The sequence below is a fragment of the Scomber scombrus genome, chromosome 5 (assembly GCF_963691925.1).
Source record: "Scomber scombrus chromosome 5, fScoSco1.1, whole genome shotgun sequence".
NCBI lineage: Eukaryota > Metazoa > Chordata > Actinopteri > Scombriformes > Scombridae > Scomber > Scomber scombrus.
In genome coordinates this window covers 9,754,133-9,781,624 of record NC_084974.1, presented here as the reverse complement: position 1 = coordinate 9,781,624, position 27,492 = coordinate 9,754,133, and the positions used below count along the sequence as shown (strand labels likewise).

The following is a 27,492-nucleotide window of genomic DNA, read 5'->3' as shown; positions in this document are numbered from 1 at the left end:
ACAAAAATACAAAAACAAAACACAAGCATTCAGTTTTAAAGCACCACATATAACAAATTCCCAGGAAACTTGAGTTTTAGTTCTGTTCTTTTAAATCAACATTTAAGACTTTTCTGTTTGCCACTGTCTTTTATTACATCACATTCGGGGCTTCTTATTCATATCCCGCACTGCCCTTTTAGTTTAAGCTTATTTTTATTTTCTATGTAACTATTTTAAATCTACTTAAATGTGTCTTTTTGTAATTTATTGTATTAATTTTACATTTACTCTTTCATTTGCAGCTGTCTGAATTTTCTCGTTGAAATGTGCTACACAAATGAAATTGCTTTTCTATTCAGGAAGGCTTTATCATCTTAACTTATTATTTTCTTTATGTTGTGTGTTGTATGTTTTTATACTGTAGAACTTTGAGATTCACTAGGAATGAATGAAAAGTGCAGCACAAATGAAATATTTATGTATTTTGTGTAAATATTTATGCAAAGTGTCATCAATTCACACTATTTTCTGAATTAAACAAATGGCTTATTACTAAGGGACGAATCAACAGCCAACATAATGACAGTTCATTTAGGGCTGGGCAATATATCGATATTATATCGATATCGTGATATGAGAGTGGATATTGTAATATCGTGACACAGCATAAATGTTTCTTTTCCTGGTTTGTTTTATTTGAGTTAATCTGTATCGGCCAGCCCTACCTCAGCTTTACTTTAATTTCTATGTCTACAATTAACACTTTGCACATATTTAAAAACACTTGATGCACCATTGCTAAGCATTTCTTTAATGTTAATTTTTGCACCTTAATGTGAAGAGATAATTGTTAAGTGTTCATTGTGATTTGTATATTTATTTATTTTAGTGTCTTTCATGGTTGTGTTGACATTTCTTTTCCCTGTCTGCCTTGATTGATAACTGAGGTGATTAAAATCAGAGGAAGGTTAAGTTTACAATAAAAGTGTTTAAATTGAATATTTTTTCCCCTGGTCCTTATTTTAAAAAAGTCATTAAAAAATCAATTATTATCTAAATCAACTGATATGAAACACTTTTATTGTGATACAGTTTTCAGGCTATATAATAGCTTATAATATTTTTTAGGAGAACAAATGCAATAATTATTTATTTATTTTTAGGGGTGCTGAGATCAAATTTAAGGGTGCTTGAACAAAAGTGTGATATGAAACACTTTTATCATGATACAGTTTTCAGCCTAAATTAATTCAGACTATAGTACCTTTGTTATCTGAGTCTTTCTTCAGGCAGAAAGCCATGGCTGCAGCAGACAGCACGCCGGCAGAGGCCACTCCTGCCCGGCTGGCTCTCGTACCTTTGTCCCGGCCCTCACCTCCTCCACCTCCACTCTGCTCCCCACTCTCCTCCCAGTACTGGTTGTTATGGCGCCCCCTGCCGGCCAGAGCCGCCCAGGAGCTACGGCGATTCTCCAGATTGGAGATCCACCTAGGGGCGAGGTGGTGGTACTGCACCGACGGAGTGACGCTAGTATTAGGGGTCTCCTCTGCCAAAATGCCCCTCCTGGAGACCCGGGAGGTGGACACGATGGGGTTACGGTTGTTCTCCGGTGCTGTCTCCCGGACACCCTGGCACGGGGCCCCGCTGGAGCTGCTCGTTAGGACCCGGTTGCATGGCGACAAGCTCCGCGACCTTCGCATAAACAGCCTGGTGGGAACGGATGATAACATGGCGATAAACTCACCGAAAGCGAAGCGGAGGATTAAACCCTCGGCGTGTCAGTAATGTCAGGGGATAGCGGGTAGTTTACGAACCGGGGACACCACGGTAAATCCAATGTAGCGGCTGTTAAATCCTTAATTTACAGGTAGCTAATTACAACCAGCAAGACGCAAACAACCGCTTCACCTCATCGCAGCGTGGATGTCACCAGAACGACGTTGTGCATCATGGGAAATGTAGTTGTACAGGAAACGTATGTGTCCAGCTATTGCCATGGCGACAATATGTATCAGGGTTGTTATTATTATAGTTCACTAAAACTAAGATTAAAATTAAAACTAGCAGTAGAAATATAATTTAGTTAACTTAAATAAAAATTAAAAAAAGAGAAAATAAATAAATAAAAACTACAATGAACAATGCAAAACTAACTAAAACTAAACTGAATTGCAGATAAAATCAACTTAGTTTTAGTTTTCTTTTCATTTTCTCCATTTTTTACTGTATTCTGTTCAGTTTGACTTCTTGAAATAATGGGCTAGTAGTACCAATAGGGAGACGACAAACACAAACACAGCTAATTTTACCTCAGTGTCATTGTTTCATCCTTTACAGCTTCTACTAATCAAGGCTTTCCTCCTAATACCTAAAAAACTAAGACTAAAACTAAATAAAAACTACACTAAAACTACTTGTTAAACTGAAATAAAAAAGCTAACTGAAAAACTAAATAAAAATAAAAACTAAGAAGTTTGAATGTGGACTTTCAAATTAGTGGAATTTTTCCCTTTTAGCTTTTATCCCACAAATGTTCCCATCACTCTTCATCACGACACCTTTACTTTTATCTACTACAGGGTCATAGTGAAAAATATTCCCATACTGGGCTGTGATGTTTTTCTGCCTGGAATAACTTCATAAATCATAAATTGCACGTTAAGCATTTTCTTCCTGTGCATTATGCAGCAGCCGTTGCCACCTACTGGTACTAGCCCATTATTTCAAGAAGTCAAACTGAACAGAATACAGTAAAAATAGAGGGAGAGAAAATGAAAAGAAAACTATAACTAAGCTGATTTTATTTTCAATCAGTTTAGTTTTAATTCGTTTTGCATTGTTCATTGTATTTTTTTTTGTTTTTGAATTTATTTTTTACTGTTAGTTTTAGGATGGATGAATGGGTGGATATAATAACTCTGGCTGGGAACACAATTTTTTTGACTATAAAGCTTTTCAGTGTGAACGTTTCTAGTATTCAGATGTTTTTTCTCCTGCCTTGAAATGGGAGGTAACGTCTCCTGAGAGCTTTGGTCTTTGGTTTCACATCTCAACAGGCAGTTTTGTGACTGCTAAAGTATTCCAGGGCGCTGTTGTTGATGGTTTTCTGGGGCTGTCATATTGCTTTACACTTCCTTTGTATGAGTGGCCTACTGTTGTTCACAAAAGGACTTTGACACAAATTTGATGACACAGGTTTTGTCAAAGCACTTGTTCTTTCCCAGTGTGTTGTGGCCAGCAGATGTCGCCAAGCACCATGCAATTTAGTGGCTATGTGTCCATTTGTCCACAACTGAAAACTGTTTAAACACAGCCTTTAGTTGTTGACGTAATCTTGAGACTTGCTATAAAACGTATTTTAATCAGGAAAAGGATCGCACAACTCGTAGAAAACCTGGGCTATTTTGGTTAAGGCTATAGGCCAACATTATTTTACCCATAGGTTGTTTTTTTTCAATGGGACAGACTGGTAAAATACACTGTTGGCACCATGAAAAAATACATTCACATTTAAAATTTAGCCTAAAACTATTCATTCATCACCCATATAAGCGTGCGGAAAGTTTGCATTGTCACCTCTTTCAACTCGTCAGTGAACATCCTCTTTTGTTTCATTGTAGAAACTTTATTTGCTTCTGTTTGCAATCATAGTGCCTTCTACTTTCCCATCTCTATTGTGGTTCACTGCTCTTATCTCATCTGAATACCTCAGATAAGCCTTTCTCTCTCAATCTCTCCTTCTTCTCTCTCATTTGTTTTTGTTTTTTTTTCATGTCAAGAGGAAAAATGATGCCTGTGTAACTGAACAATATAAGCTTTATGTTGTTGATTCACCTGTTCCTTTCTCCCTAGTTTGAACACACTATTATTATTACGCTACTATTGTGACTGCAAAAAAGAGAGAACAGAGCATAAACAACCCAATGTACTTGAAATGATTTAAACAGCTCTTATTTCAGGACAGTGGCTCAAACTTGAGGGGAAACTGCATGAATTTATTGCCTCCCACACTGGAAACCTTGTCTGACATAAATATGTTGGCTTGTCTTCAAAGTCACAGCATTGAAATTGCAGTTTGAGAGCACGAGATGAGGCAGAACATGATGGAAAGCATTTAAACTTTGTCAAGCAGTGGCATATCACTTAAGAAAAGAGAGGATGGATTTGCTTAAAAAGTGGTGATAGTTTACAAGTTGAATTTTTAATTACCCCTGCTGCTTTCAGATAATGAAGTTAGTAAGTGTAATCAAAGAAATTTATTTTTTTAAATGCCATTTTTTTGTGCCTAATACAATCTAAGCAGAATTTTAATTTATTAAGAGGGTATGTTGTTTATCTGTTAGTGGGCCTTCTGCGTCGCACCAGATATGAATCATAGAGGACAACATGCTCTGCATCATAAATCCACTGGCACCTTTACCAGCCATGAAATAAACAAATAAACAGCTCGCACACTGCAGGGCTCCAATGTCCACTTATTTATTGCACCGAAGTGACATTTAGAGCACAACTGCTCTTCATCAGACCACCTCATTTAAATGCTACAGGGGGTGTCAATGTGGGTTTTTCATTGTAGTTACCTGACATTAATTCCCACCAAAAAAATACAACTAAAGTTACCCTCACTGACCTGTGAATATGTACAAAATCCATCCAAACCTTGCCAAACTTTTGAGGTCTTTCAAGGACTTTTTGAGATACACTGCACCTTTAAAAACAAGGATCTAGCCTTGAGATTCAAACATGGCTACTGGCCTTGCACCAGGCTGCAGAGGCTGTGCTGTTGTGTGTGTTCAAGAATATTTTACTTTTTTTTGGCAATTCTTCATAATGTACTTCTAATGTTTTAGTGCTAAAATGTTTTAAGACTATATAAACACTGGACTGTGAAGGTGTTATACCAAGCTACATTTTGTAAACTGAGGTCAGAAGTTCTTTGCTGCATCTTGTAAACTGAGGTCTGATGTACTAGTACGTACATTTTTATAATATTGATATGATTTAAGATCAGATTCACCAAAAGACACTATAGTATAAGCTCTATTTTAATACATTAAAGCAGTGTTTAGAATTTAATGGCATCTATTGGAACAGACTTGGCAGAAATGGAATATAATATCCTTAAGTATGTTTTAATAAGTGTATAATCACCTGAAAATAAGAGTTGTTGTGTTTTCGATACATACTCTTTATACTGCCATTTTGCGATGGTAGCCCAGAGCCAACAAAAAATCAAACACTTTTTCACATTGGTTAAATCAATTTCCTAGTTTTTTCTTGTGGAGTGTACTCAATTTTTTAGTATTGCTGAGCTCACTCAATTTAGAGTATGCAGAGGTTCAGCCAACTCTTAAAATGTGGTTGGAAAATGGTTTTTTTTAAAGTGTTAGTAAAGTAGCATTTTTTTTACAGTGTAGTGAAGCTATGTCAAACAGCAACATCAGGCTATCTTGGCTTAACTGTGTATAGGATTAGAAAATATAATCATGATCCCATAGGCATTTAGGAAATATGTGAAACAAACCTGTGGCCCACAGTGTGGTTTAGATCTATGTGTATTTCTAAAGGTTGTGCATTAGTTTTAAAATTATTATTCACTGTTCATCTCATTGTGCTGTCTGATATTTGTGTCCTGAGTCAGCCAATTTCACAGTTCAGGGATCAAAATGGATGAGCAAACACAGCTGCACCTGATTTCATTAACAATGGCCCAGTTGCAGGAAGTCTCCCCACACTGCTCCAGCCCTGAAACTGTCTCACCTTAACAGAATGCTGCCACAATTTATATTATTTATACCTACCATATTTAACACATTAAAATATCTGCCATGAAATGGTTTATTGTTGAATTTGAATTGTGTTGCACAGCAGCACAAAGGCTCCCAGTGCACCATCATGTTTTATCAATTGGTAAAAGTACTGGGCAAGCTAGTGATAAAAGAAGTCAAATGGAACTTTATTAAATCATTAAAAAGATCATGAACAGCATGTTTCTTTTTACCCATGTCTCTCATTAGTGTCTGTTGTAACGTAACCTTTCCCCGAACTGCCAGGTTTCTTCTTTTTGTTTTCTGAAACAAGACACAAAGGCCGTTCAGTTATATTAATAAGGAACTTGGTGTCTTCATATTTTTAGTTTTTCTTTCCTTCCCTGTCAAAGTGCATCTGTCAGTCATATGCGTTGAATGTTGTTTCACTAAGTAAGTCTTGCTAACCTGAATGTTAATAGACTCGACACAACAGGAGCTTTGTTCCTTCCTTCATAGACCTTTTTAATAGCAGACATTTTGATTTGTCCTAGCAGGTAAAGCCGAGGTGGAACTATTACTATTGCAATGCAACACAGCAATTAGCAATGTTTTGACTTTTGACGGGTCAAAATATCTGCTAAAAAGGTGTATTCAACGTTGGTTTCACTCCCCATCTTTCTTCATGAATGATCAACCTCCTATGGCTCTGTGCCTCCTATAGGGGGGTCCGCCAACCAGTTTGAGTACCACTGGTCTAGACATACTTGTCATTTAGGATACCTGTGTTTCAGTTATGACAAATTGATTCATCCGTGGGAGAAAAGTCTTCTCTCACGCACTCATCTCATGAGTTCAGAGGTCAAGGAAGCAATGGAAAACGTGTTTCATTCACAGGTTGGTTCATGACAGCACACTCATTAAAAACAAATAATCTACCACTGCACCTGCCAACCACCACAAAATGAAACAGGAAAAACTTGTCCTTTATATTTTCTACTAATCAACATATGTGGTAGTGAGTAGTGACAAGGGAAGAAGGAAAGAAAAATGTTACATGCACCTCAGGTTATTGAGGCCTCAAAATGCTCTTTTTCTAATAACAATCCAATTTATTCAGTGAGTGTGTGATGTTTGTAGAGCTGCAGAAGTTATTATGACCAGTCATGTCAGAAAGACGTGGAGGACTCTCTAATACTTTACACGTCAGCCCACAGGAGCCATGCGCGCCCCCGCTGCTCTGTGAACTAACTACTTAACAAAAAAGTGCTGCTGTGTGGCGTGGTGGCTCGGGTTGCGTTCATGTGCTATGGGAAATATCAAAACCAAAAACAACAGAACACGGATGATATATATCCATTTGATCAGGAGTTTCCTGCATGTTCAGGTTTGTGTAAACACAACCTTAACACTTTATGTAGCCTGCTAAGACAACTGAGTGGCCATGGTGCCAGCAGTTTGTGAGCCTGTTTTGCAAAACTTTGAAAACGTGAATTACTTCACTGCTTTAATTCAGCTGCTGACTTGTTTCTTTTATCCAGCCCTACTGGTATGATTTACCATAGCTGGAATAGGATAAATGTGTAAAAACAGCTGTGTAATGTTGATTGGATTGACTTTACACAGCACTGTTGGTTATTTTACATCTGGCATCCAAAATATATTCTTAAATATTCAGCTAATGGGAAAGAAAAAAAGAAGTGGTTGAAACATAGTCATGTTCATGTGGATTTAAATATTAATTATTATTAAGAATAAACAATGTGCAGATACTTTGTGTTCTTTTGTGTTGATTTTTGTCACCTAGCACCTGCAAAACTGTATGGCTGTGCATGTTCAAAAGAAAAAAATCTTTAGCCTTAACAGCATTTATTAGAAAATAATCTTACATAAGTTACCTGTATTATAGTGTATCAATGCAAAACATGTTAATGTTAAATGATACCTGTAGTCTGATGAACATTCATTGGGTAAAGTGTTTTTTGATCTAAATGACCTGCTTATAAAAACATAGCTCCTAGCACTCCTAGTGGTCAAAAATACTGCAGGGTACCTTTAAAGTGTAAGTGTGCCCATGCTCTTTCAAGCTAACTAAAACAAGGAAAGGTCATTCAAATAAATGTCCGACTAGTGTTTATATGATGGCGCATAAAGCCAGCAACAAAATGGATATAGTCTGCACCAGTGGCGCAAAAAGTGGGTATGCACTATATGCGGTGCATAGGGGCGCCACAATTGAGGGGGCGCCAAAGCGATGGGGGGAAAATTATTTCGAGTCGGTATTTTCTGTATTTAACAGCGTTTGTGCATGTGTAGTAAATGATATGATCAATAACAGAGGCACGTCACTGATTAGGCGCCCCTCCGCCTCCCCTCCGTTCACCTCTCCACACTACAGGCGCTCCGGTGCGCGCCCCCTCGAGCATGAGCTGGAGCAGGACTGTTGTCATTTGATGACAGGAACCTAATAACATGGAGAGGCAGAAAATAAAGCTCTTGGGGTCATAAAACAGAAAACGGAAGAGGGAGAAAGAGAAGGATTTCGTAGGGATGAAAAAAAGCTTTTCAAAGTGTTTTAAAGACAGTAGGTAAGTTATGTCAGTGTATCAAGAGGAGGCTTGTAAATATTCAGGTTAGCTAAAGCTACTAGTAAAACGACAGGTAACTGTTGTCTTGCAACTGTGTACTGTTCAGTATTTACAATATAACAGATCATGAACAAGAACTTGTTTGTGGTTATTTTGTTGTTCAGACAGTTATCTTTTTTTTTTTTTTTACTAGATGGTGAATCATAAAACAGATAAATTATAGAACTTGGGAGTGATACACTTGAGTTTATTGTCTTCACTCGGATATAACAGTGCTGTTGTGATGTATCTGATAAGTCTGATCAGATGCAGCGTCCAATCAGTAACTGATATCCAATAAGGATATCATTTAAAATTAATATTTCATGTTTTTTATATGTGGTTTGACTGCTGTATTTTTGAAAACTCCTTAACACAAAGTTCTTGTTATTCAGGTGTGAGGATGGAAAGAAAGAATCAGGACACACAGGGGAAGGCGACAGGTTGGTCTAATATTAGGTGGAAGTGTAGGGACAGCCACTTGATACCAAGTGATTCATTTCTAAATATTATTTATATTGAAAAATTGCATTAGCAAGATGTGTAATTTATTCAAAGCTATTAAATAATGCTTGTTTGACAATATGACTTAGTGGAGAAGAATACAGGCAATGGGGTGAAGGAGACAGACATGAGGTCGGTGATGACATCTGCTATAGAAAAGAACAGTGATGACATCAGGTACACTCACAGAAATAATTCATAAGATTTATGTATTTCAATTGCATGTGGGTCAATGACGTATAAGGATTTTCAACAACTCAATTTTAAATAATAAAAACAAGCATATCTAATGCAGTAGTTCAAACATTCAGAATGTTGTGTACCTGACAATTCATATTACAATTTGAAAGTGATTTTAGTGGGGGTTTTTCAAGATTAATTGGCACTGGCCTGAAAAAAAAGTCATTTGGTGCGACCATGGTGCCGGGTGGGGGGGGGGCCTGCAATGTATCTGCATACCCCTCAGAAAGTAGGTAGTTGCGCCCCTGGTCTGCACAGTTAATGTAGGCCTAGCTGTAAATGGTCAATGAAACAAGTTTTCTTTCATCTGCATTTTGTGTATTTTTGGATTTTATGAGTTGAATCTCCACCACTATTAAGGTATAATACAATGTATATATGTATGTATCTCCTGTTGAACGTTGCCTGTTTAAGGGCTAATCTACCAAATGGCTGTATGTGGCCCTTGAACTAAAATGAGTTTGACATCCCTGAGTTACACCAGCAAAACTGTGAGCTGTGAGCTTTACGAGGAGCACCTGAAGGCATCACAGGAAGGCGTTTCCAATGAAGCCTTCGCTGCAGCGCCTGCTTGCCTGTTCTGCGTGGTTTCTCCTCCTCTCCTCCTCCTCTTCCTCTTATTTCTCACCGCATCCCTTCCACCACCTGCCACAGCAGCGACGCAGCAATGGAGGGCTGCTGCAATTTATCATAATCTCACGGAAGACCTAAGAACTAACACAGAAAGAGAAAAAGGCCCGCAGAGGAAAAAGACAGATAAAGAAGGAGAGAGAGAGAGATAAAGAGGCGGATAGAGACAGAGAGTGAGAGCGGAAACATATGGTTTATCTGAAGAGGACTGCTGAACCGGGCTGAAACTTATTAAATCATCATCATCAACTAAAACAATCGTCTTAAATTCTTTCATTTCATTTTCATTTTTTTTCTTTTTTTTGGGACACTTTGTTTGCCTTACATTGGTGCGCGCGTCTCACCTGTGCGTCCACCTCTGTTTGATTAGTTTGTGCGGTGTTGGATTGCGGTGGTTGAACCTCCCTGAACACACACACACTGAGACACACACACACTCAGAGATCATCACAAGACGCTGTGCAGCCTCTACAAAAAGCTTCTTGCAAGGAGGAAATTGAATTAGGCAAGTTATTTCCACAGAAGAGGAGGACACTGGCTCTCGGCTTCTCCTGTTTTTTTTTTACCCCTGCACACCGTTTCTCCTCCTTGGGCCCAGCAGGAGTCACTCTTAAACCCCCCCTCCTCTCCTTCCCCTTGTCTCCCCCTCTTTCTACCTCTCTCTCCTCCACCTCCTCCCCACCTTTTCCGAGCCATGTCTGGACACACTGTGACCATCCCGGACGACCGGTCCTTCGCCAGCTTCAAGGCGGAGTGTATATGCGAGGAGGGCTGGAGCACCACCTACAACAAGTCGGGCATCACTGTGTGGAGCCAAGGTCTGGAGGCTGGGAAGTCTGTCCACAAAATTAAGGTGAGACTGCTCAACCCCCCCCCCCCCCCCCCCCCCTTATATACAGGTAGCTACAAAAACATATCAAAGGAGGAATATATATTCTAAAAAGCATCTAGAATATGTAAGTTTTGATCAAACATTAAAGCAACTGGGAGAGCAAAAAAGAAACCCAGCTGCTGTGTAATCTTAGTTGGCAGGGAAGCGCTCTATTCCCATATGATTCAAACTGCTGACATGCTTTTAAACCACTGCTTTTTTGCTGCATGATCCCTTTGTAGTAGTGCAGCAGGCTTTCTCCAACCCACTAAGAGCCGGTTATAGTGCAAAGAAAACCATTCAAATGACACAGCAAACTGCCACTTTCCTCCTCTCCTTTGTAATCACACACATACAAAAAAATAATGCACAGTATTATTAGGATTGCCTGCAATAGGACAAACACACACATCCCAATGTTAGATTCACTGATCTGTCTCTAAATTTGCACAGTGGGGCGGATTCACTGTATTAAATTACACTGACTGTAAAGAGAAGTGAGAAAGGAGAGCCTGAGGTAATCTCTGGAGGCAGGGTTAATTCTCTGGAGAGACACATCATCCTCTGCCAGTGAAACTATTTTCAAGCCTTTAACTGATCGTATATATTAGTTAGTGTTCGTTTTATTAGCCCAGCTTGCTAAACTGCGCCGTCTCTTTGTTATTCTTTATAATCTTGTCTGGGATTGGTTTTGCATACAGTCTGTCATCTATTGAACACACAGGGAAGTGAACAAAAGTGCACCAGGAAATAGCACAATAGACAATACACGTGACTAGAGCTGAAAAGTTAAAAAAATAATCTGTTTTAATAATCATTAAACAATCATTTATGTCATTTATTGAGCAGTTGTAGACTCTCAAAGTGATCGTTTGCTACTTTTCTGTTTCTTATAGGATCATTTTAGTGTTTTATTGACTGTTTTCATACAAAATAAATAGTTAAAAAGACATCACTCTGATAAGGTGTGATGGTCATTCTCATTACACATCTCATACATTGAATGATTAATCAACCCTCGTGCACAGTAGTGACATGAGATGTTAATAATACAAGACACAGTAGGTGGAAGAAATGTAGACACTCCTCATCGCTGTTTGAGTAAGTTAATATGACAAGCATGTGAAAGTACGTAACGAGTCAACTTTGTTATCTTGTCAAATAGCAGTCCTGGCAGTTTATCTTCAGTGCCAATGTTTGTGTTGGGAGTCGATGTGGAGGCGACATGAGGACATTGATGTCATTCTAAACTATTGATCATCTAACGTATAATTTTTGATCTTGGTCATGAACAAAACTCTGTTGGTGTTCATGCACAAAGAGCAAACACTCATTTCGATTTTGTCTTCACACCACACTATTGCACTCTTGCATGAGGATACAAAATGAAGGTCTCATATGACTTTCAGTTCCCTTTTTAACTTTTTATAAGTACTCCATTATCAACATCGTTTATCTGAAGGAAATTATGATCTAGCCCCAGTGATCTTTCTCACCCTTAACTGGCTGAAGTTGCCTGTTAATAAATGTATGAATGCCTACATACAGTACATTCATAAATAAACATAACACAAAAAGTAAGGAAATTTGTGTTTGGTAGATTATTTCTTTGTTGTAATAATGTTTCTTAGCCTGTTTATTTCCCTTTTCAATGGTGCCATGTATTTGTGGGATGAGCAGCAGAGCTGAGTATGTGGGTTGCGCCCATGAAAATTTTGTCAAATCTTGTGGGATCAGCTTGGGTGTGCCGATTGTGCAAGAGTGACCAACACAACCACGTTGACTCAGCTATGCTGCTCATCCCACAAATGCATGTTCCTTACAAATGTGGCTCCATTTAAAAGGTAAATAAACAGGCTTTCCAACGGTATAAGATTTATTGCCAAGAAGCATTGCTACAACAAAGAAATAATCTACCAAACACACATTTCATTACTTTTTGTGCTGTGTTTATATACTTACTTTTCATCTACCGTGAAGCAGCGAGCCTTGTTCTCTATTCACCGTTTTGACAAAATTTAGCATCATCTGAGACCTACACCCCCCCCCCCCCCCCCAATATTAAAATTGATCAGGTAAGGAGCACTTGGGTAGCTGAGTGGTTAGCGTGCATGATGCATAATAGCAGCGTCCCGACACAGGACCTTTGCTTCATGTCATTCCTCTCTCTCTCTCAATGCTTAAAACATAATATTAAAAAAAATGTAAAACAAAGAAAGTTATTTTAGAGCGGCAATGATTAGTCCACCTAGTCAAATTATTTTGATCATCAAAACATCTGCAAAAATGCCCCAAAATGATCTTGTTTCAGCTTCTCAGATGTGATGATTGAATGCTCCTCTTTGACATACATGATAATGAACTGAATATTTTGGGTTTTTTGACTTTTGGTCGGACAAAACAAGACATTTTTAAACATCAACTTGAACTCTGAGAACGTTTTACCGATAGACAGAATTATTAATCGAGAAAATAATTGGCAGATTAATCGATAGTTGCAGCTTGACGTTGTTTTATCATACTTATAACCCATTTTTACCAGTGTACACTTCAGTCCTTACTTACCCATTTTGGCAGTGAACCTGACTGACGTGTATTTTAGTGCTTGACTGGCTCAAAACCTGTAGTGTTGTCACTCTCAAGACTCTTAAGACAGGTTTGGCTTCACAGCTGACGGGTTTTGGGAAGGTTGCACACTTTAAACCCTTTAAATATTACTTACTGAGCTGCAGTAATCTGCCAGTTATTTTTGAATACCTTTTTTTTCTTCTATATTGTTTACATTGATAGAAGCTAAACAAACTCTCCTCAATGTGCATGTGCTTTCCTGCTGTTTTTACTGGTGTATCCGGGTGTGAGGGGCGTGAGCAAACCGCCAGGTGTTTACTTTGTTAAATAAAGTAGTGTGTGTGTGTGTGTCTGTGTGCATAGGGGTGTTATCTTCATGTGCAGGGGACACAACAGCAGCCTCCTCCTCTATCTATCTTTTAATACCTGTGAGGCAGGTTCTTTGTGTGTGTTTTGTAAGTTTGCCTCATTTTCCTTTGTGTTTCCTCGGGGTGTGTGTGCTTCAGGAGAGGAGTACCACGTCTGCATCAGCAGGGTACAATGTATATGTGTGCGTACGCAGAGGGTAAAGTACTGCTTATTCATGCTTTTTCATACAGGACAGGTGTGTTTCCTCTCGACAGCTCTGCAAACAGAGCGAAGCACACAGACACACCGATTGGAGTTTGGGCGGGGTTTCTATCTATAACTGACACTTTATCTTTATGTAAATATGACAGATATAGGAGCTTGATTTTTGCATGTTACAGCTTTCTATCTCTCTCTACTACTCATTGTTTTCTAACACACAATCTGCCTCTCAACTCAAGGGTGTTTATTCCTCTGAATTGTACTGTTTTTCTTTATAGATGTACACAAAACAATGTAAGGATTGGCAGTGTGTAAATAGTTTCATGCTTTTAGGTGTGTGGGTTAAGGTAGGGGCATTTAGCGATGCCACAGATACAGCTCTTCTATTTATAGACTGAATGAAAACATGCATCTTTGCTGATGCATGTCAAATGATTAATGTGGGTGTCAAGACTTGACGCTTTTTCCCACCCTCTCACTCTTCCTCTCATCCTCTTTCACTTTCTGTCTTTCTTTATAGTATTAATGGCAGTAAAGACAAACAGACACATTCAAATCAGACAGAGAGAGAGAAAGAGAGAGAGAGATAGAGAGAGAGAACAGACTGGCAATCATCATTATCATTAGTGGTCTAATTATCATCAGCCTCGCTATCATCAGACTTTTTATATCACAGCTGTAATCATTCACGCTAACCTTCATCATCATCATATGTCAGCACGGGACTGCACACACAATGCATGGTGTGTGTGTGTGTATGTGTGTAGGTGGTTTTGTTTACTTGAATAGTTTGACAAGTTGTCAGATGGCTGCCTCTCTGCCACGCACACACACTGGAGACTCCTGGTTTGCTTTCTCCCCTGCTGACACAGAGGGAAGCCCAGCTCTGAATCACACGCTTTCATTATGTATTTATTTTATAACAATTGTCTTCCACAATCATCAGCACCCAGAGGAGCAAAAGATGAGAGTTGACAGGTTGGAGGCAGAGGAAAGAGGAGAACCAGAGTGGGTGCGACGGGGAATAAGGGAGTGGGTGGAATGGGGATTGGGTTGGACGTACAAGGAGGTCAGAGGTCACTGGGTGCTGTGAGTGGGCAGTGGGGGCGCAGTAAGGACAGGCATGAAAAAACTACCACACATGCACACACATTGTTTGAGTACTTATTTGTCTGCCTGTTTGTCTCCCTCCGTCTCTATTTTATCTTTCTGAACTCTCTTTCACCCGCCTTTCTCTCTCTCTCTCTCTCTCCCTTTATAACCCCTCTCCTTGCTTCATCTGTTGAGTTTACTGAATTAGTGTGTAATAGAATTACGCACCCATGTACTTATCTGGCCGTACGTCTTCATTCTGTTTCTGTTCATCTTTCACTCCTTACAGTTCTCTTCTTTCGCCTTTTTTATTTTGGCTTTCTTTCTTCCTCCTACTCCTGTTTCAGTTTGTCTGTGGATACAATATGTCCATTATTCTCACTCGTCTTTTCTGACCTACATGTATACACACACACACACACACACACACACACACACACACACACACACACACACACACACACACACACACACACACACACACACACACACATACTCACATACTCACAGGTTTACTTGAGTCATTTTTAGAGAATTCCTTTGACTTATTTTTGGACGTAGACTTATATATGGACCTTCCCCAAACCATATCCACTATTTGCCTAAACCTAATCCTTACCCTTAACCAAAAAAATATAGCATTTTACCTACTGGGGACATGGCTTTTGTTCCCAGTTACAAAAGCCATCCCCAATTATTTGGTTTTAAGTCTGGTGTGTGTCCTTGAAAGTGACTTCATACACACACACACACACACACACACACACACACACACACACACACACACACACACACACACACACACACACACACACACACACACACACACTATCAAACTGATCCTGGTGTGCTGACAACCACTCTGTGCTTCATCCACAGAAATATTGATGAGTAATGGCATCATATCTTTAAAGGTGTTTATAAATAATAGCCTGGCGTTGCATTACATAAGGCAGAGCAGTATCAGCTGACTCCACAATTGCAAATTACATTTTAAAAAGTCAATAAGCTTGATTTAGTGCTTCTCTCCTGGCGTCCTCCTCCACTGATTTCTTAGTCACAGTGGGGGAAAACTCTGCTCGCATTCTTCAGTAAAAGTTGTTATACCACAATCAGTAAAGTCCTACATTCGCTGCTTGCCAAGGGTTAGAGTGTCCATGGATCACAGTCCTACAGCTTATTGTGGGAAGTAAGCCTATGATTTAGATGTAAAAACAACATCTGTAAAGAAACTAGTAACTGTTGCTGTCGAATCAAATGAGTAGAAGTGTAAAAGATGCATCATAAGTAAATTACCTCAACATTGGACTTATGTGCTGCACTTGAGTAAATGTACAAGGGCCCATAAGATGACAGATAATGCCCGTTATTTTTTTTCATCAGTCCACAATCCGCAGATATTTAGTTTTCAATGATATAAACAGATTTAAAGCAGAAAACCCTGGCATAAAATAAAAATTGACTAATCGTTGCAGCTCTAAAATGTATTCAGTGACCTTCCACCACTGCTTAGTCAGTAGATTAACAATGCCATGTATTTCCTGGTTCCTGGTGCATTAGGTTGAGTATCTTCCTCATTGTTTGGAGAGTGTCCTGAAGAACAGACCATTTTCTACTAAATACTATTGCATAAAAATATGTTGCTACAAATGGTGCAGCATAATCCTCTTAAAAAATGATGCTGCATTTCATTATGCTTTAATTTATTTCATTTATGCCTTCAAATCAATAGAAACACTAGAATAGGAATAGAAGGCCTTTTACATAGTGGCATCCAGGAAAATGTGACCGTAATCTCAACTCAAATGTCCACTTAGTTGCATTTGTTGAGCCTTCAACCAAATCTCATGGTCATCACCAGCAAAGTTACCAAGTTTGTAACTTTTGGTCCACAAAGTTAATCTAATAGGTCATCTAATAATAAGTAGTCATTAATTGAAAGTTAGTTGAAAACTTCTAAACTGACCATAGGTGAAACGGTGGGCATGAAACTATTTGTGTATGATTTACCTCTGTGATGGTTTTGCCACCAGTCCAAGATCTTTTCGGTCTGGTACCTAACACAGTTTGGTGCATACAGACAGACTGGTGACAAATTAAAGGAAAAACCTGCACAGTTCTGAATGTTTGACCCCTACAGTGAAAGTTAGAGGGAAGTGTTACTGTAGATCAGTACAAAATAGTCCTGAGTGATCACCTTTATCCTGTGATGAAACATTTCTATCCTGATGGGAGTGGTCTCTTCCAGGATGACAAAACCCCCATTCATAGTGCACCAGGGGTCACTAAATGTCAAGTCACGTCAAGATTTATTTGTAAAGCACATTTAAAAATAACCTCAGTTGACCAAAGTGCTGTACAGTAATTACAATACTATATAATCATGCATAAATATAATAATGAATAAAAACAGTAAACAGGTTTTCAGCAGTGTTTTAAAGTGCTCCATAGACTTTGCAGCTCTAACTTGGAAAGGTTTGGCTCGTTTGATGAGTATGAAAAAATCACCAGATCTCACCAAATGAGGAAATATCTTTTGGAAGAATGAAGTTCATCCCTCCAGTAGAGTTCAAGGTGCATTGAAGCTGTTGTGGCAGCATGTGGTGACCCAACACCATACTAAGATACTTTATGTTGGTTTTTCCTTCTAATTTGTCCCACATCTGTATGTCATCTGTATTTCCTCTTTTGCTCACTCATGTGACCGCACACATGTACTAAATATAGCATGTGTTTTTATTTCGCCTACGTGACTTGCTGCCTATCTGTCATTACATCTTTTGATGACAGATAGGCTCCAAAATCATGTATGAGTCTACCTCCTAAACCGAACCTTGAACTAGCTCCTATGACGACTTTGAATGAGATCATGATGAGGTTAGACCAGCTAACACTGATGCTTCATGCAGACCTTCACCCACGTGTCCTTATGCTGTCTGTTATTTGGTGGCAGCGTTGAGTCTGTATTCACCTGCTCTCTGCACTCTTTCTACATTGCCTCGTTCCCAGTGAGGGTTCTGTGCGTGGGGATGTCATTTCAGTTTAGCATTTCCATTTTTTCCTTTTGTTTCACAGCGTGGCTGGTTAAGTAGCCCTGTGAGACCGACTGTGTCTAAGCACCATATAAATAAAGATGATTTAAACAACAGCGGTGAGGCAACAAGTGAACGTAGCTCTTGCAAACAGTACAGTTTTACATATTCCGTTTGGAATTGGATGGAGTTAAATATCATTTCTTGAAGTGGGTTGCAAGAAAAAATGGGTCATTGAGAGTTATAATAATACGAGGTCCCATGACAATTAACTTCACTTAATTTGGGTCTTTGTCTGAAAAAGTTTAAAGATTTCTCGTTTTGAGCATTATGACAGTTCTCACTGTCCTCACTTTATTCCCATTTGCCTGTCCTTATTTCCCAACTTCATCTGTAATTTTTCCTCAGTGGATCTAACTCTTAATAATCTTGATCTCCAAAATAAGTAGTGATAGTGTTTTTTTACTGGTATTGTGTGTTTTTGATATTTGTAGCCGTTCTAGCATCAGATTTTAGTGAAATATCTCAGCAACTACTGGATGGATTTCCCCTGAGTCTTCATCTTGTCCTACCAGCAGGTCAAATTTTCCCCTTATCTAATGAAATATCTTAACATCTACTTGGTGGGTTGGCAAACAATTTTCATGTTTCCCAGAGAATGAATTCTGGTAACTTCAGTAATCCCCTGACTTTTCTAATCAGGTCAAAATTGAAATTGTCCAATACTTTGGTTTATGGAAAGCTTGTAATGCTCTTAACAGCCTCATTTGTACTAATTAGGAATGAACATGCTAAACAAAGATAGTAAACATATCTGCAAAGCAGCGGCATGCTAGCATTGTCATTGTGAGCATATCAGCACACTGACATTAGCTTTTAACTCAAGGCACTGCAGCTGGCTTTGGGCTCTTGGTCTTGTTATTTTACTCATATTTTATTCATATGACAGAATTACTAGTCAGCAATTACGAGATAAGAATTTTGCAGATCTCCTAATGAGCTACAGATGACACATTTCTAAATGGCCACTGGATATTTTTTTCCCCACTACACCAAAGGTCTGCATATAATATTTCATTTGCTTCTGTTATAGCATAAAGACTGAGAGCAGACCTCACATTCAAAGAGATGAATAGTCCAGCAAATGCAGAATTAAACTAGTGATCATTTACTTATATAAGCCCTCAGGGAACAAAGGAAAGTTGAGAGTGTAGATTGAGCTTTAAGCCGTCTGGACTGATTTCTAATGGGAGTCAAAATCATCTGGGACAGACAGCAACCCTCGGTCCATTTCTTTCTCATTCACTCTTCTTCTTCACGCTCCGTTTTTTCCTCACAGCCTCTCGCTCGCTCTTAATGTTTGGTGTGTCTCTCCCTGTCCTTCTTTGTCTGTCTCTCAGTCTTTTCCTCTTCCTCTCTACATGCCTCTCCCTTTGCTCTCTTCTTGTTATTACTAAGACTAATTCCCCCAGGCAATTGTAACTGCAGTAACAGCTTTACTCAAGGGCTGCGGATCTCTCCTTGCAGAGTGCGTATACATGTCTGTTTATAATTACTACATATATTCCAAACCTGACATAGGCAGGAGTCCCCATGGTTTCATTAATAAGCTGCGACACACCTATATAAACTGGTTCCCAATCAACGTGTATAGATATATAACTAAGTCTTCATAGATTATGCCTGGAAATATATCAGTATTGAATCTGGATGTCAGGTTAATTTCTGGAAAACTGTACATATCTTTTTATACTTTTGTCCAAACAGCAGGGGACATGTGTAGCATCTAAAAATCTAATGCCCCTTTTACCCATCTGCTCTCACAGTTTCTCTGTCTCTGTCTTGTACTGAATATATTGTTTCATTTAAGAGCTCAGGTTTTTGTAATGACTCATCTGTGGTCAGTGACCTGACTCATGAGGCTCTCCTAATTTTCTCTTTCTCTTTCTCTATCTCTCTGTCTCTGTCTCTCTCTGTCTCTCTTTCTCTGTCACACTCTTTCACGCACACTGTCTCACTGCCACTCTCTCCGAACATCTCATATCTGATCAATCACACGTCAGTTGCCAGGTTTGTGTGGCGTGGGTTTCTTTAAAGCTGAGTATGTGCAAGATCCCTCAATACCTGTATTTACACACATCTTCTTAATTCATTTAGTCTGTTTGCTTATCAGATTAAGTATGGATGTTGAGTTTTGCCCATGTCTTTGATGTCTTTACCTATGGTGCTTTGAATTGTGAATATAGAGATATTGCAGGATCAGTGCTTATGTTGGCTTTGTGTACTTTTTCATCATTGCCCCACTAAAAATTAACCCTCCATCTCTCTCTTTCAACCCCTGTCTGTCTCTCGCAGTGTCGCATGGTGTGTAAGGATGTATCAGCCGAAACCATGTATGACGTTCTCCACGACATTGAATACAGAAGGAAATGGGACACAAACGTCATTGAGACCTTCGACATCGGGAAGCTTACGGTCAACGCGGATGTCGGCTACTACTCATGTATGTTACGCACTCACATGTAAACAACAGCTGCATTCATTTGTCACTAATACAATTTGGGGGACAGTGATCAGAAGCAGAAACACACGTACAGTAAAGTGCACGTTGATCCGCTGTGCTCTGTTAACCGGCTCTCTTCTGTTTGTTTTACAGGGAAGTGTCCAAATCCTCTTCGGAACCGCGATGTCATCACACTTCGCTCTTGGCTGCCAATAGGGAAAGATTACATCATCATGAACTACTCTGTCAAACACGCCGTGAGTGCACACACACACACACACGGACACACACACATTGACTTGACGGTCAGCTGGGACCCTGCTCATTCACGCCGCTTTACCTCAGCACATGTGCATTTAAAGGTGCACTGGAGTGCTAATGCAGCATTGTGAGACAAATTGAAATGAGTGCACGTTGGGTGAGCCGACATGAACATTGATCGAGTTAAGCAGGCTGGAGGGTATTGTGCTGTATGAAAAGAAATTCTTACATAGTTGTGTTACCTCCCTCCACAACTGTGTGTGTGTGTGTGTGTGTGTGTGTGTGTGTGTGTGTGTGTGTGTGTGTGTGTGTGTGTGTGTGTGTGTGTGTGTGTGTGTGTGTGTGTGTGTGTGTGTGTGTGTGTGTGTGTGTGTGTGTGTGTGTGTGTGTGTGTGTGTGTGTGATTGCGTTCTAACTGAGAGCACACTTATACTTATCTCCTGCCTTTCATGCTTTTACCTGAGAGATAGATGCACGCTGCGCCAGCACTGCTTCAGTTTTAGTGTGCGATAATTAATTTGATTCAGTTAAATGTATCGTAGCTTCCAGTTGTGCTTTTTTTCAGAAACAGAAGAAATTTGAGAGCAAAAGGTCAGTAAAACAAGCAGATGGATTAGAGAACGCTGAGGCCATGTGAGTGATTTTCAGTTTGGAATCAGGCCAGAAACCTTGGCCTTTAGTTTGTTTCTGTGTTTCTTGTTTCTTGGACTGAAGAAGAATGGTCCTCTGTAGCCTGTACTCACCATTCTTTTCACAATGTCCTTAACGGCCTGTTTTGTCTGACTAAAACCAAAAAATATATTCATTTTACTATCATAAAAAATTATCACAGTGGAGACGCCAGAACCTGACGTTTGGAAGTCAAATCTAGAAAAATATCCATTAAATGATAAATCAATCGTCAAAATAGTTAGCAACTAATTCACTATTAAAGCTCTACCTCTCTTGCTGTCTTTTCTTTTTCTTGTTTCCTCTCCTTTCAGACTATCTTTCTCTCTCTGTTTTTCATTCTCACTAATATATTGTTTACAAAAGGATAAGGCCTCTCATGTGACTCTTAGCTGTTGACTTCCGCCTCGCCTTCCGCATTCCTTCATCGATAAGTGGTTACAAACCTAATAGACATGGTGTGTGTGTGTGTGTGTGTGTGTGTGTGTGGGTGCAGGAGCATGCTGGGCTAAATATGTTTGTTTATTTAGCCAAGGTCACCCACTAATCAGTAGATTTTGGGAGTTTGACTTGTGGAGTGAGCTGAAGGAGGGGAAACCAGTGGAGTACTGAGTTCATTCGGTTACCGCCTGGAGTCAGTCCAGTTATGCTGCATTTGATGTGATAGTCATCTGCTCTCCTCCACAGGATTAATAACAAGTGCTTTTTCCGTCATAAATTTGGAAATAGTTTCCGCAATCAGGCCTTTGAGATCCAGTTGTTGCTGCCCTGTAGCGACTGCGGTTTATTCCACTGCACTGCTTGCTAATGGGCGGATTGTTTTACGACTCTCATCTCATATAGGCCTATTTATATTAATGATTGCTAATAGCTGCTAATGACTATTTTATCAGTTCATCTGTTGAGTTCCTTTTCGATAAATCATATAAAATGAACAAAAAAACAACAATCAGAATAGAAGAAAACAAAAATAACCAGTGGCAAATGTTTGTTTTTACATAAAGCCGAAAAAAAGAAAGAAAAAAAAGTTAAGTCAATTTTCTGTTGATCAATTCTTCTGATTGATTTATCATTAAATACCCAGGTCTGGAGATATGTTATAGTTCATATTATGGTGGATCACATAAAGGAATAGTTCGACATTTTGAGACATTTTGCTCATTGAGATGGGATCAAAACCACTCTCATGTCTTAACGTTAAAAATGAAGCGAGAGCCGGTTAGCCTGATTCTGTCTACTGTAAGTGTATTTCCTGAAATATCAAGCCATTCTTTAAAGGCAGGACTGTAGAGAGACATCCCATCAGTGACTAAAATTGAAATGCTACAAACTTCCTGCAGCCTTACTTATAAAAAAAAAAACATCCTCTATATCCAGCTCAGAACATTACAATGTTGTCCTTTATTTCCTGGTAACCTGCAGATGTAATGATTCACAGATGCTGCCAGTGAAACTCTTACAATGTAACCTATTAGTGGAGTCAAATAGTAGGGAAGAAATAAAGCATTAATCTAAAGTTGTCCTCTGATAAAAAGGTTCATTGACTGCCTGCTGCTCCATGTGCTTCTTAAGCACTCCGCAGTGCGCCTGTCCTAATTAGCACAAGCTAACCAGTGCTGTACTTTATCATCATGAATAATAATCATAGATATATCGTCAGAGGAGGCAGCAGTGGGATAGAGAGAGCTGGATCTGGCCTTTACTGCTTTGTCACTCACAGGGTAGTGTGGACTGGATTTGCATCATAAATACGACTGCTGGGCAGAAAATCAGATTGACTGGCTGCAGAAAAACACACTTCAGCGTCTACCATGCAGATCTTTTTTTATAGGCCATTTTGTACATTTTAGGCCTGTGAAGCTGATATTAGAGGTGCTTCAGATAAATTAAAAAAGCAGTAAGTGCATATATGTGTAGTTTGCATTTACTGAAGTAGATTTACTTTTGGAAGAGTGCATAAAAAGTAATTTACACTGACACATAAATTAGGTCATTTTAGCTGACAATCCCATCTAGAGCAACTGACTGAAGACTTTAGGGGCTTCCGTATCCTGTCCAAGGACGCCTTTGACAGGAAACATGCATTGAGTGATGATGAATAATATATGTGTGTGCGTATGCTGTCCCAACAGAAATACCCTCCAAAAAAGGACATGGTGCGAGCAGTGTCCATCCAGACTGGCTACATGGTCCAGAGCCAGGGACCGAACCACTGTACCCTCACTTACATGGCCCAGGTAGATCCCCGAGGTAACTATAATACACACACGCCACACACACACACACACACACACACACACCAGCAAAGAACAGCGCAAACTCATACAAAAATGCATAAATAGAAGTACAAATATAAAAAAGACAGAAACACACAAGTACACACACATGCACGCACACACATACTCACCCTGGTGCTTAACGCATGCTCAAAGTTCTAATGAATGATTCATTCCCCTGCCTTTATGTCAAAATGAGTCACCATAGTAACCATATGAAGGACAGAGTCTATTTCACTCTCTCGCTGTGTCCCTCATCCTCTCCTCTCTCTCCTCTCTTTTATCTTGCCCTCTTTTTCTATTCATTAATCCTTTCCTCTCATTCTCACTTTAATTTACGTCTTTACTCTCACTCTCTTGCATGTGAGTGCTGATTGTTGTGTTGTGTGTGTTTGCGTGTGTGAGAAGCAGAGAGTAGTAAGTTACAAATCCTCACTTTGATCCTGGATGACATGACATGTAATAAAGCAAACTCTAAATCCCTTTTTTATGTCTTCCCAATTCTCCTCCTCTTTTACTCTCTTTTCTGTCTGTCTTTCATTCATACACCTTGTGACTCACTCTTTATTTCTTTTATCTGCTCACTAATATCTGTTTCTCTTTGCAGGTTCATTACCCAAGTGGGTTGTCAACAAGTCTTCCCACTTCCTCGCTCCTCGCGTAAGTCATTTGCAGATTAACACAGATTCCTTGAGTGTGTGTTAATCCACAGCCAGTGTGCATAAAGGTTACTGTTACACAGCACAGTGCTTGTCAAGATGATGACTGTGTCCATTTTATACATATAAAACGTATAATCTCTCCCACACATTCCAGTATTACACTGTTTACTATATTTGTGTGTTTGCCTTCGTGAGAGCTTGTGCACATTTGTTGAAATAGGGCAAAGATTCTCTGGAGAACATTCTGGGATGAAGTAGTCCCTTGATGACAAGAGTCAGAAAAACAGCAGCTCAGCGAGATGTACAAATCCCGCTGAAAATAACAAAGCTGATGACTGCAACACAATAAATAAAAGAAGAATTTTCCTGAGTGTGAAATTAGTATCCCCTCATAATTCAAGATAAAGCACTACATAAAAATAATATTATTACCATCAAAGGTATCTTTTTAAAAAACAATAATAAGTTTGAATGAGGTTTCCTATTTGCATCTAATTGCTTTAGCATGTCTGGAAATGTGCGAAGGTACTTTATTTAAATGATTTGACAGAGGATCACTTCCCAGTATCTCCCTCTGTACCGCTGTGCCTGTTTTTTAATATCTGTAGATATCTCCATCTCTTCATAACTTCCCTTCTATCTCTAATGATCCTAATGATTCTCTCATCCATCTTCATTATACTCTGGTGTGCTAATTTGGTCCTCTCTTTCTGTAGTCTTCATTGTTGTTTAGGTCCGAATAAATGCAGGCTAAATCATTTAAGTCCAAATGATTTCTGGGAATGAGTACCATCCCCTCCTCTCTGTTGGCTGAAGTGTTTGAGGATCAGTACGAATCTATAACAACGAAATGTTCACGTTGTCTCTCTTGTGATCATTTATTGTTTTTCTTTCTTTTCAGGCGATGAAGAAGATCAACAAAGCCTGTTTGAAGTATTCAGAGTGGAAGCAGAGACACAACCCTGGATTCAAGCCCTGGCTCTTCCCCGAACAGACTACATTACCCAGCATCCCACTGTCCGAGCTCAGCATCCAGCATGCTGAGAGCCTGGAGAATATTGATGAGAGCTCCCTGGCTGAGACCCAGGAGAGAGAAGACAGCGACTAACACACACACAAACACACACACACACACAACAGAGTCACATATATTAACGCACATACACACACACAAAAGAGTCACATATATTCACGCACACACAGATTCAGTAATGCAGGAATACATGCATGGCTGATACACATCCATAATGACACACGTGCATCGTATGTCATTCTGTATGTAACTATATGCACTGTATACTTGCATATATACTCTACATGCAAGTGCATATGCAGTCGTACCAACAGTCACATGTATGAAAGCATTCATGCACACAGACAAACACATACTCGACTGACTCAAGTCTCTTACTCGCTACATAATGTATGAACACTTACATACAATATACAAACATCTGCAACATAGATGCACTCACAGATACACACTCACCCACCCACCAGGGGCTGCAAGACTAAATATTTTTTACATGTCAGTAAACTAATACTCATCATAGTCAAAAACGTGGCAGTAAATGTTATTTTTTTCATGCCTGTTAAAGGGTATATTAACGTTTTCTAATCGGGGGGGGGGGGGTATGCAAATTGTTATAGCAAATATTTTTTCAGTAAGATTTACTGTTGAAATGTTTACATATTAACCTGATGTAGACCATGGACAGTACACACCCATTCATTGAAACTTATGCCAAAACTGTGGATTTCAGTGAATTATACAAGCTTCTTTAACTCACACTTGTTTCTGTAGTCTAAGTAGTGGGAAAACTTCTGAGTGCAACCCCAAATGATCATAATGTATTACAAAATGTGTATGTAAAAATGAACATACTATACATTCCAGTGTACACATGTAACATTCATGCACCCATACATGCTTTCACACACTCACAGTTTATCTTTCTCCCCTTGTTGTCTCTGTGTCACTCATTATGTGTCTTTATCACAGTTTGTAAGCACATGATAAATATGCAGGTGTGCAGAAGGCAGCTGGTAATCCCAATCTAACCCCAACATGCACACTTATATACACACACACACACACACACACACACACACAGATTTTACACTCACACGTTCTGTCTGCTCCTCTCTTTGAGAGATGTATGAATGTATGTAGAGTTTAAAAATTAAATACAGATTCCTACAGAGGTTTTCAAATTTAAACAGTGGGCTGAGTCATTTCTTCTTCGTGTTTTACGTGTGTTTGTTTGATGATGGCCTGCAGGTTTGTATGATTGTGCTGTTGCTAAAAAAGGAAAAAATAATCATTAACCTGATTAACTGGCTGATATGCTCTCATTCCCATGTTGTTTCAGTGACACACACACACACAGACACACACACACACACACACACACACACACACACACACACACACACACACAAAACATCATTGATTTTTAAAACTACCCTGCCGTGATTAAAACAAGAAAACACCACGATAGACATGCTATTGATAAACTGTTTTTCACCCGCTGGCAAATGTGCATGTGTGTTAGTTTTATTGCGTGCTCTCATGCACATCCCTATATGTGCGTACGATGGCCTGGATCAGAATTAGGAATCCCCCAATCTGTTGGCATGGCAACTCTGAGATCGACTCAGCACCGTAGAGAGACGCAGAGGGATGAGAGCTTGCATGTCACAGAGGAAGTGACTTATTGAAGGGTGTCCGCCCTTTCTTCCATATGCAGGATTAGACTATACAGTGCATGAACGTGTACAACAGCTGCAATTTCTTTTTTCTGTGATGGGTTAATTGGAGGACATGACACTGTCCTTGCACACACACTCGACAGCAACATTGCATACAGTAGGGCTGCATTGAACATGTTGGACACTGAACACTGAGAAACATTATTTCAAAGCCAATGCAGCTTCAGTATCTGTGGTTTGAGTGTCCCAGTAAGAGGAACATAGCATAATAAAGTAACCTCATAGCTTAAAAAATGTGTTCTGCATTACCCGGTTCTTTATGTTCCCCTTTCTGCAACATCCGCCTCTGCATTTGCACCACCTAATAAAGTATGAATGAAGAAGGGGAGACGCTATGTATGTGAAAGATGCAAGAAGGCCTAAGGTGTACGTAGCGCTGCCCTTTCTTCTTTCCTACGGCTGTCTTTCTGCTCTTAAAAACAGTCCATCCATCCTCAGAGTCTTAATGAGGCCTCTTGCTCGGACATCATCATTGTGTGTGTGTGT

General features: G+C 39.4%; 2 protein-coding genes across 2 annotated transcripts in view; one reads left to right on the top strand and one right to left on the bottom strand.

The window, feature by feature from the left end:
• The window catches only part of clpb (ClpB family mitochondrial disaggregase), a 36,388-nt gene extending 34,484 nt beyond the window's left edge, over window positions 1-1,904 (bottom strand). Inside the window, exon 1 of the mRNA XM_062419274.1 lies at window positions 1,247-1,904. Within this exon, the coding sequence (XP_062275258.1) occupies window positions 1,247-1,712 (466 nt within the window). The 5' untranslated portion in view covers window positions 1,713-1,904. The remainder of the gene's footprint in view (window positions 1-1,246) is intronic.
• Window positions 1,905-9,768: 7,864 nt separating this feature from the next.
• On the top strand, window positions 9,769-26,440 carry stard10 (StAR related lipid transfer domain containing 10). The gene is made up of 6 exons (XM_062419088.1): window positions 9,769-10,583; window positions 20,219-20,366; window positions 20,520-20,623; window positions 23,429-23,546; window positions 24,180-24,232; window positions 25,136-26,440. The coding sequence occupies exons 1-6, from the start codon at window positions 10,425-10,427 to the stop codon at window positions 25,340-25,342; spliced, it is 789 nt and encodes a 262-aa protein (XP_062275072.1). The 5' UTR covers window positions 9,769-10,424; the 3' UTR covers window positions 25,343-26,440.
• Window positions 26,441-27,492: the final 1,052 nt, after the last annotated feature.

Bases quoted from the DNA above. Each gene is read 5' to 3' on its own strand.
- stard10 (XM_062419088.1), top strand. From the start codon at position 10,425: ATGTCTGGACACACTGTGACCATCCCGGACGACCGGTCCTTCGCCAGC. The intron at 10,584-20,218 runs GTGAGACTGCTC...TGTCTCTCGCAG, and splicing joins AGTCTGTCCACAAAATTAAG to TGTCGCATGGTGTGTAAGGA. The intron at 24,233-25,135 runs GTAAGTCATTTG...CTTTCTTTTCAG, and splicing joins CCCACTTCCTCGCTCCTCGC to GCGATGAAGAAGATCAACAA.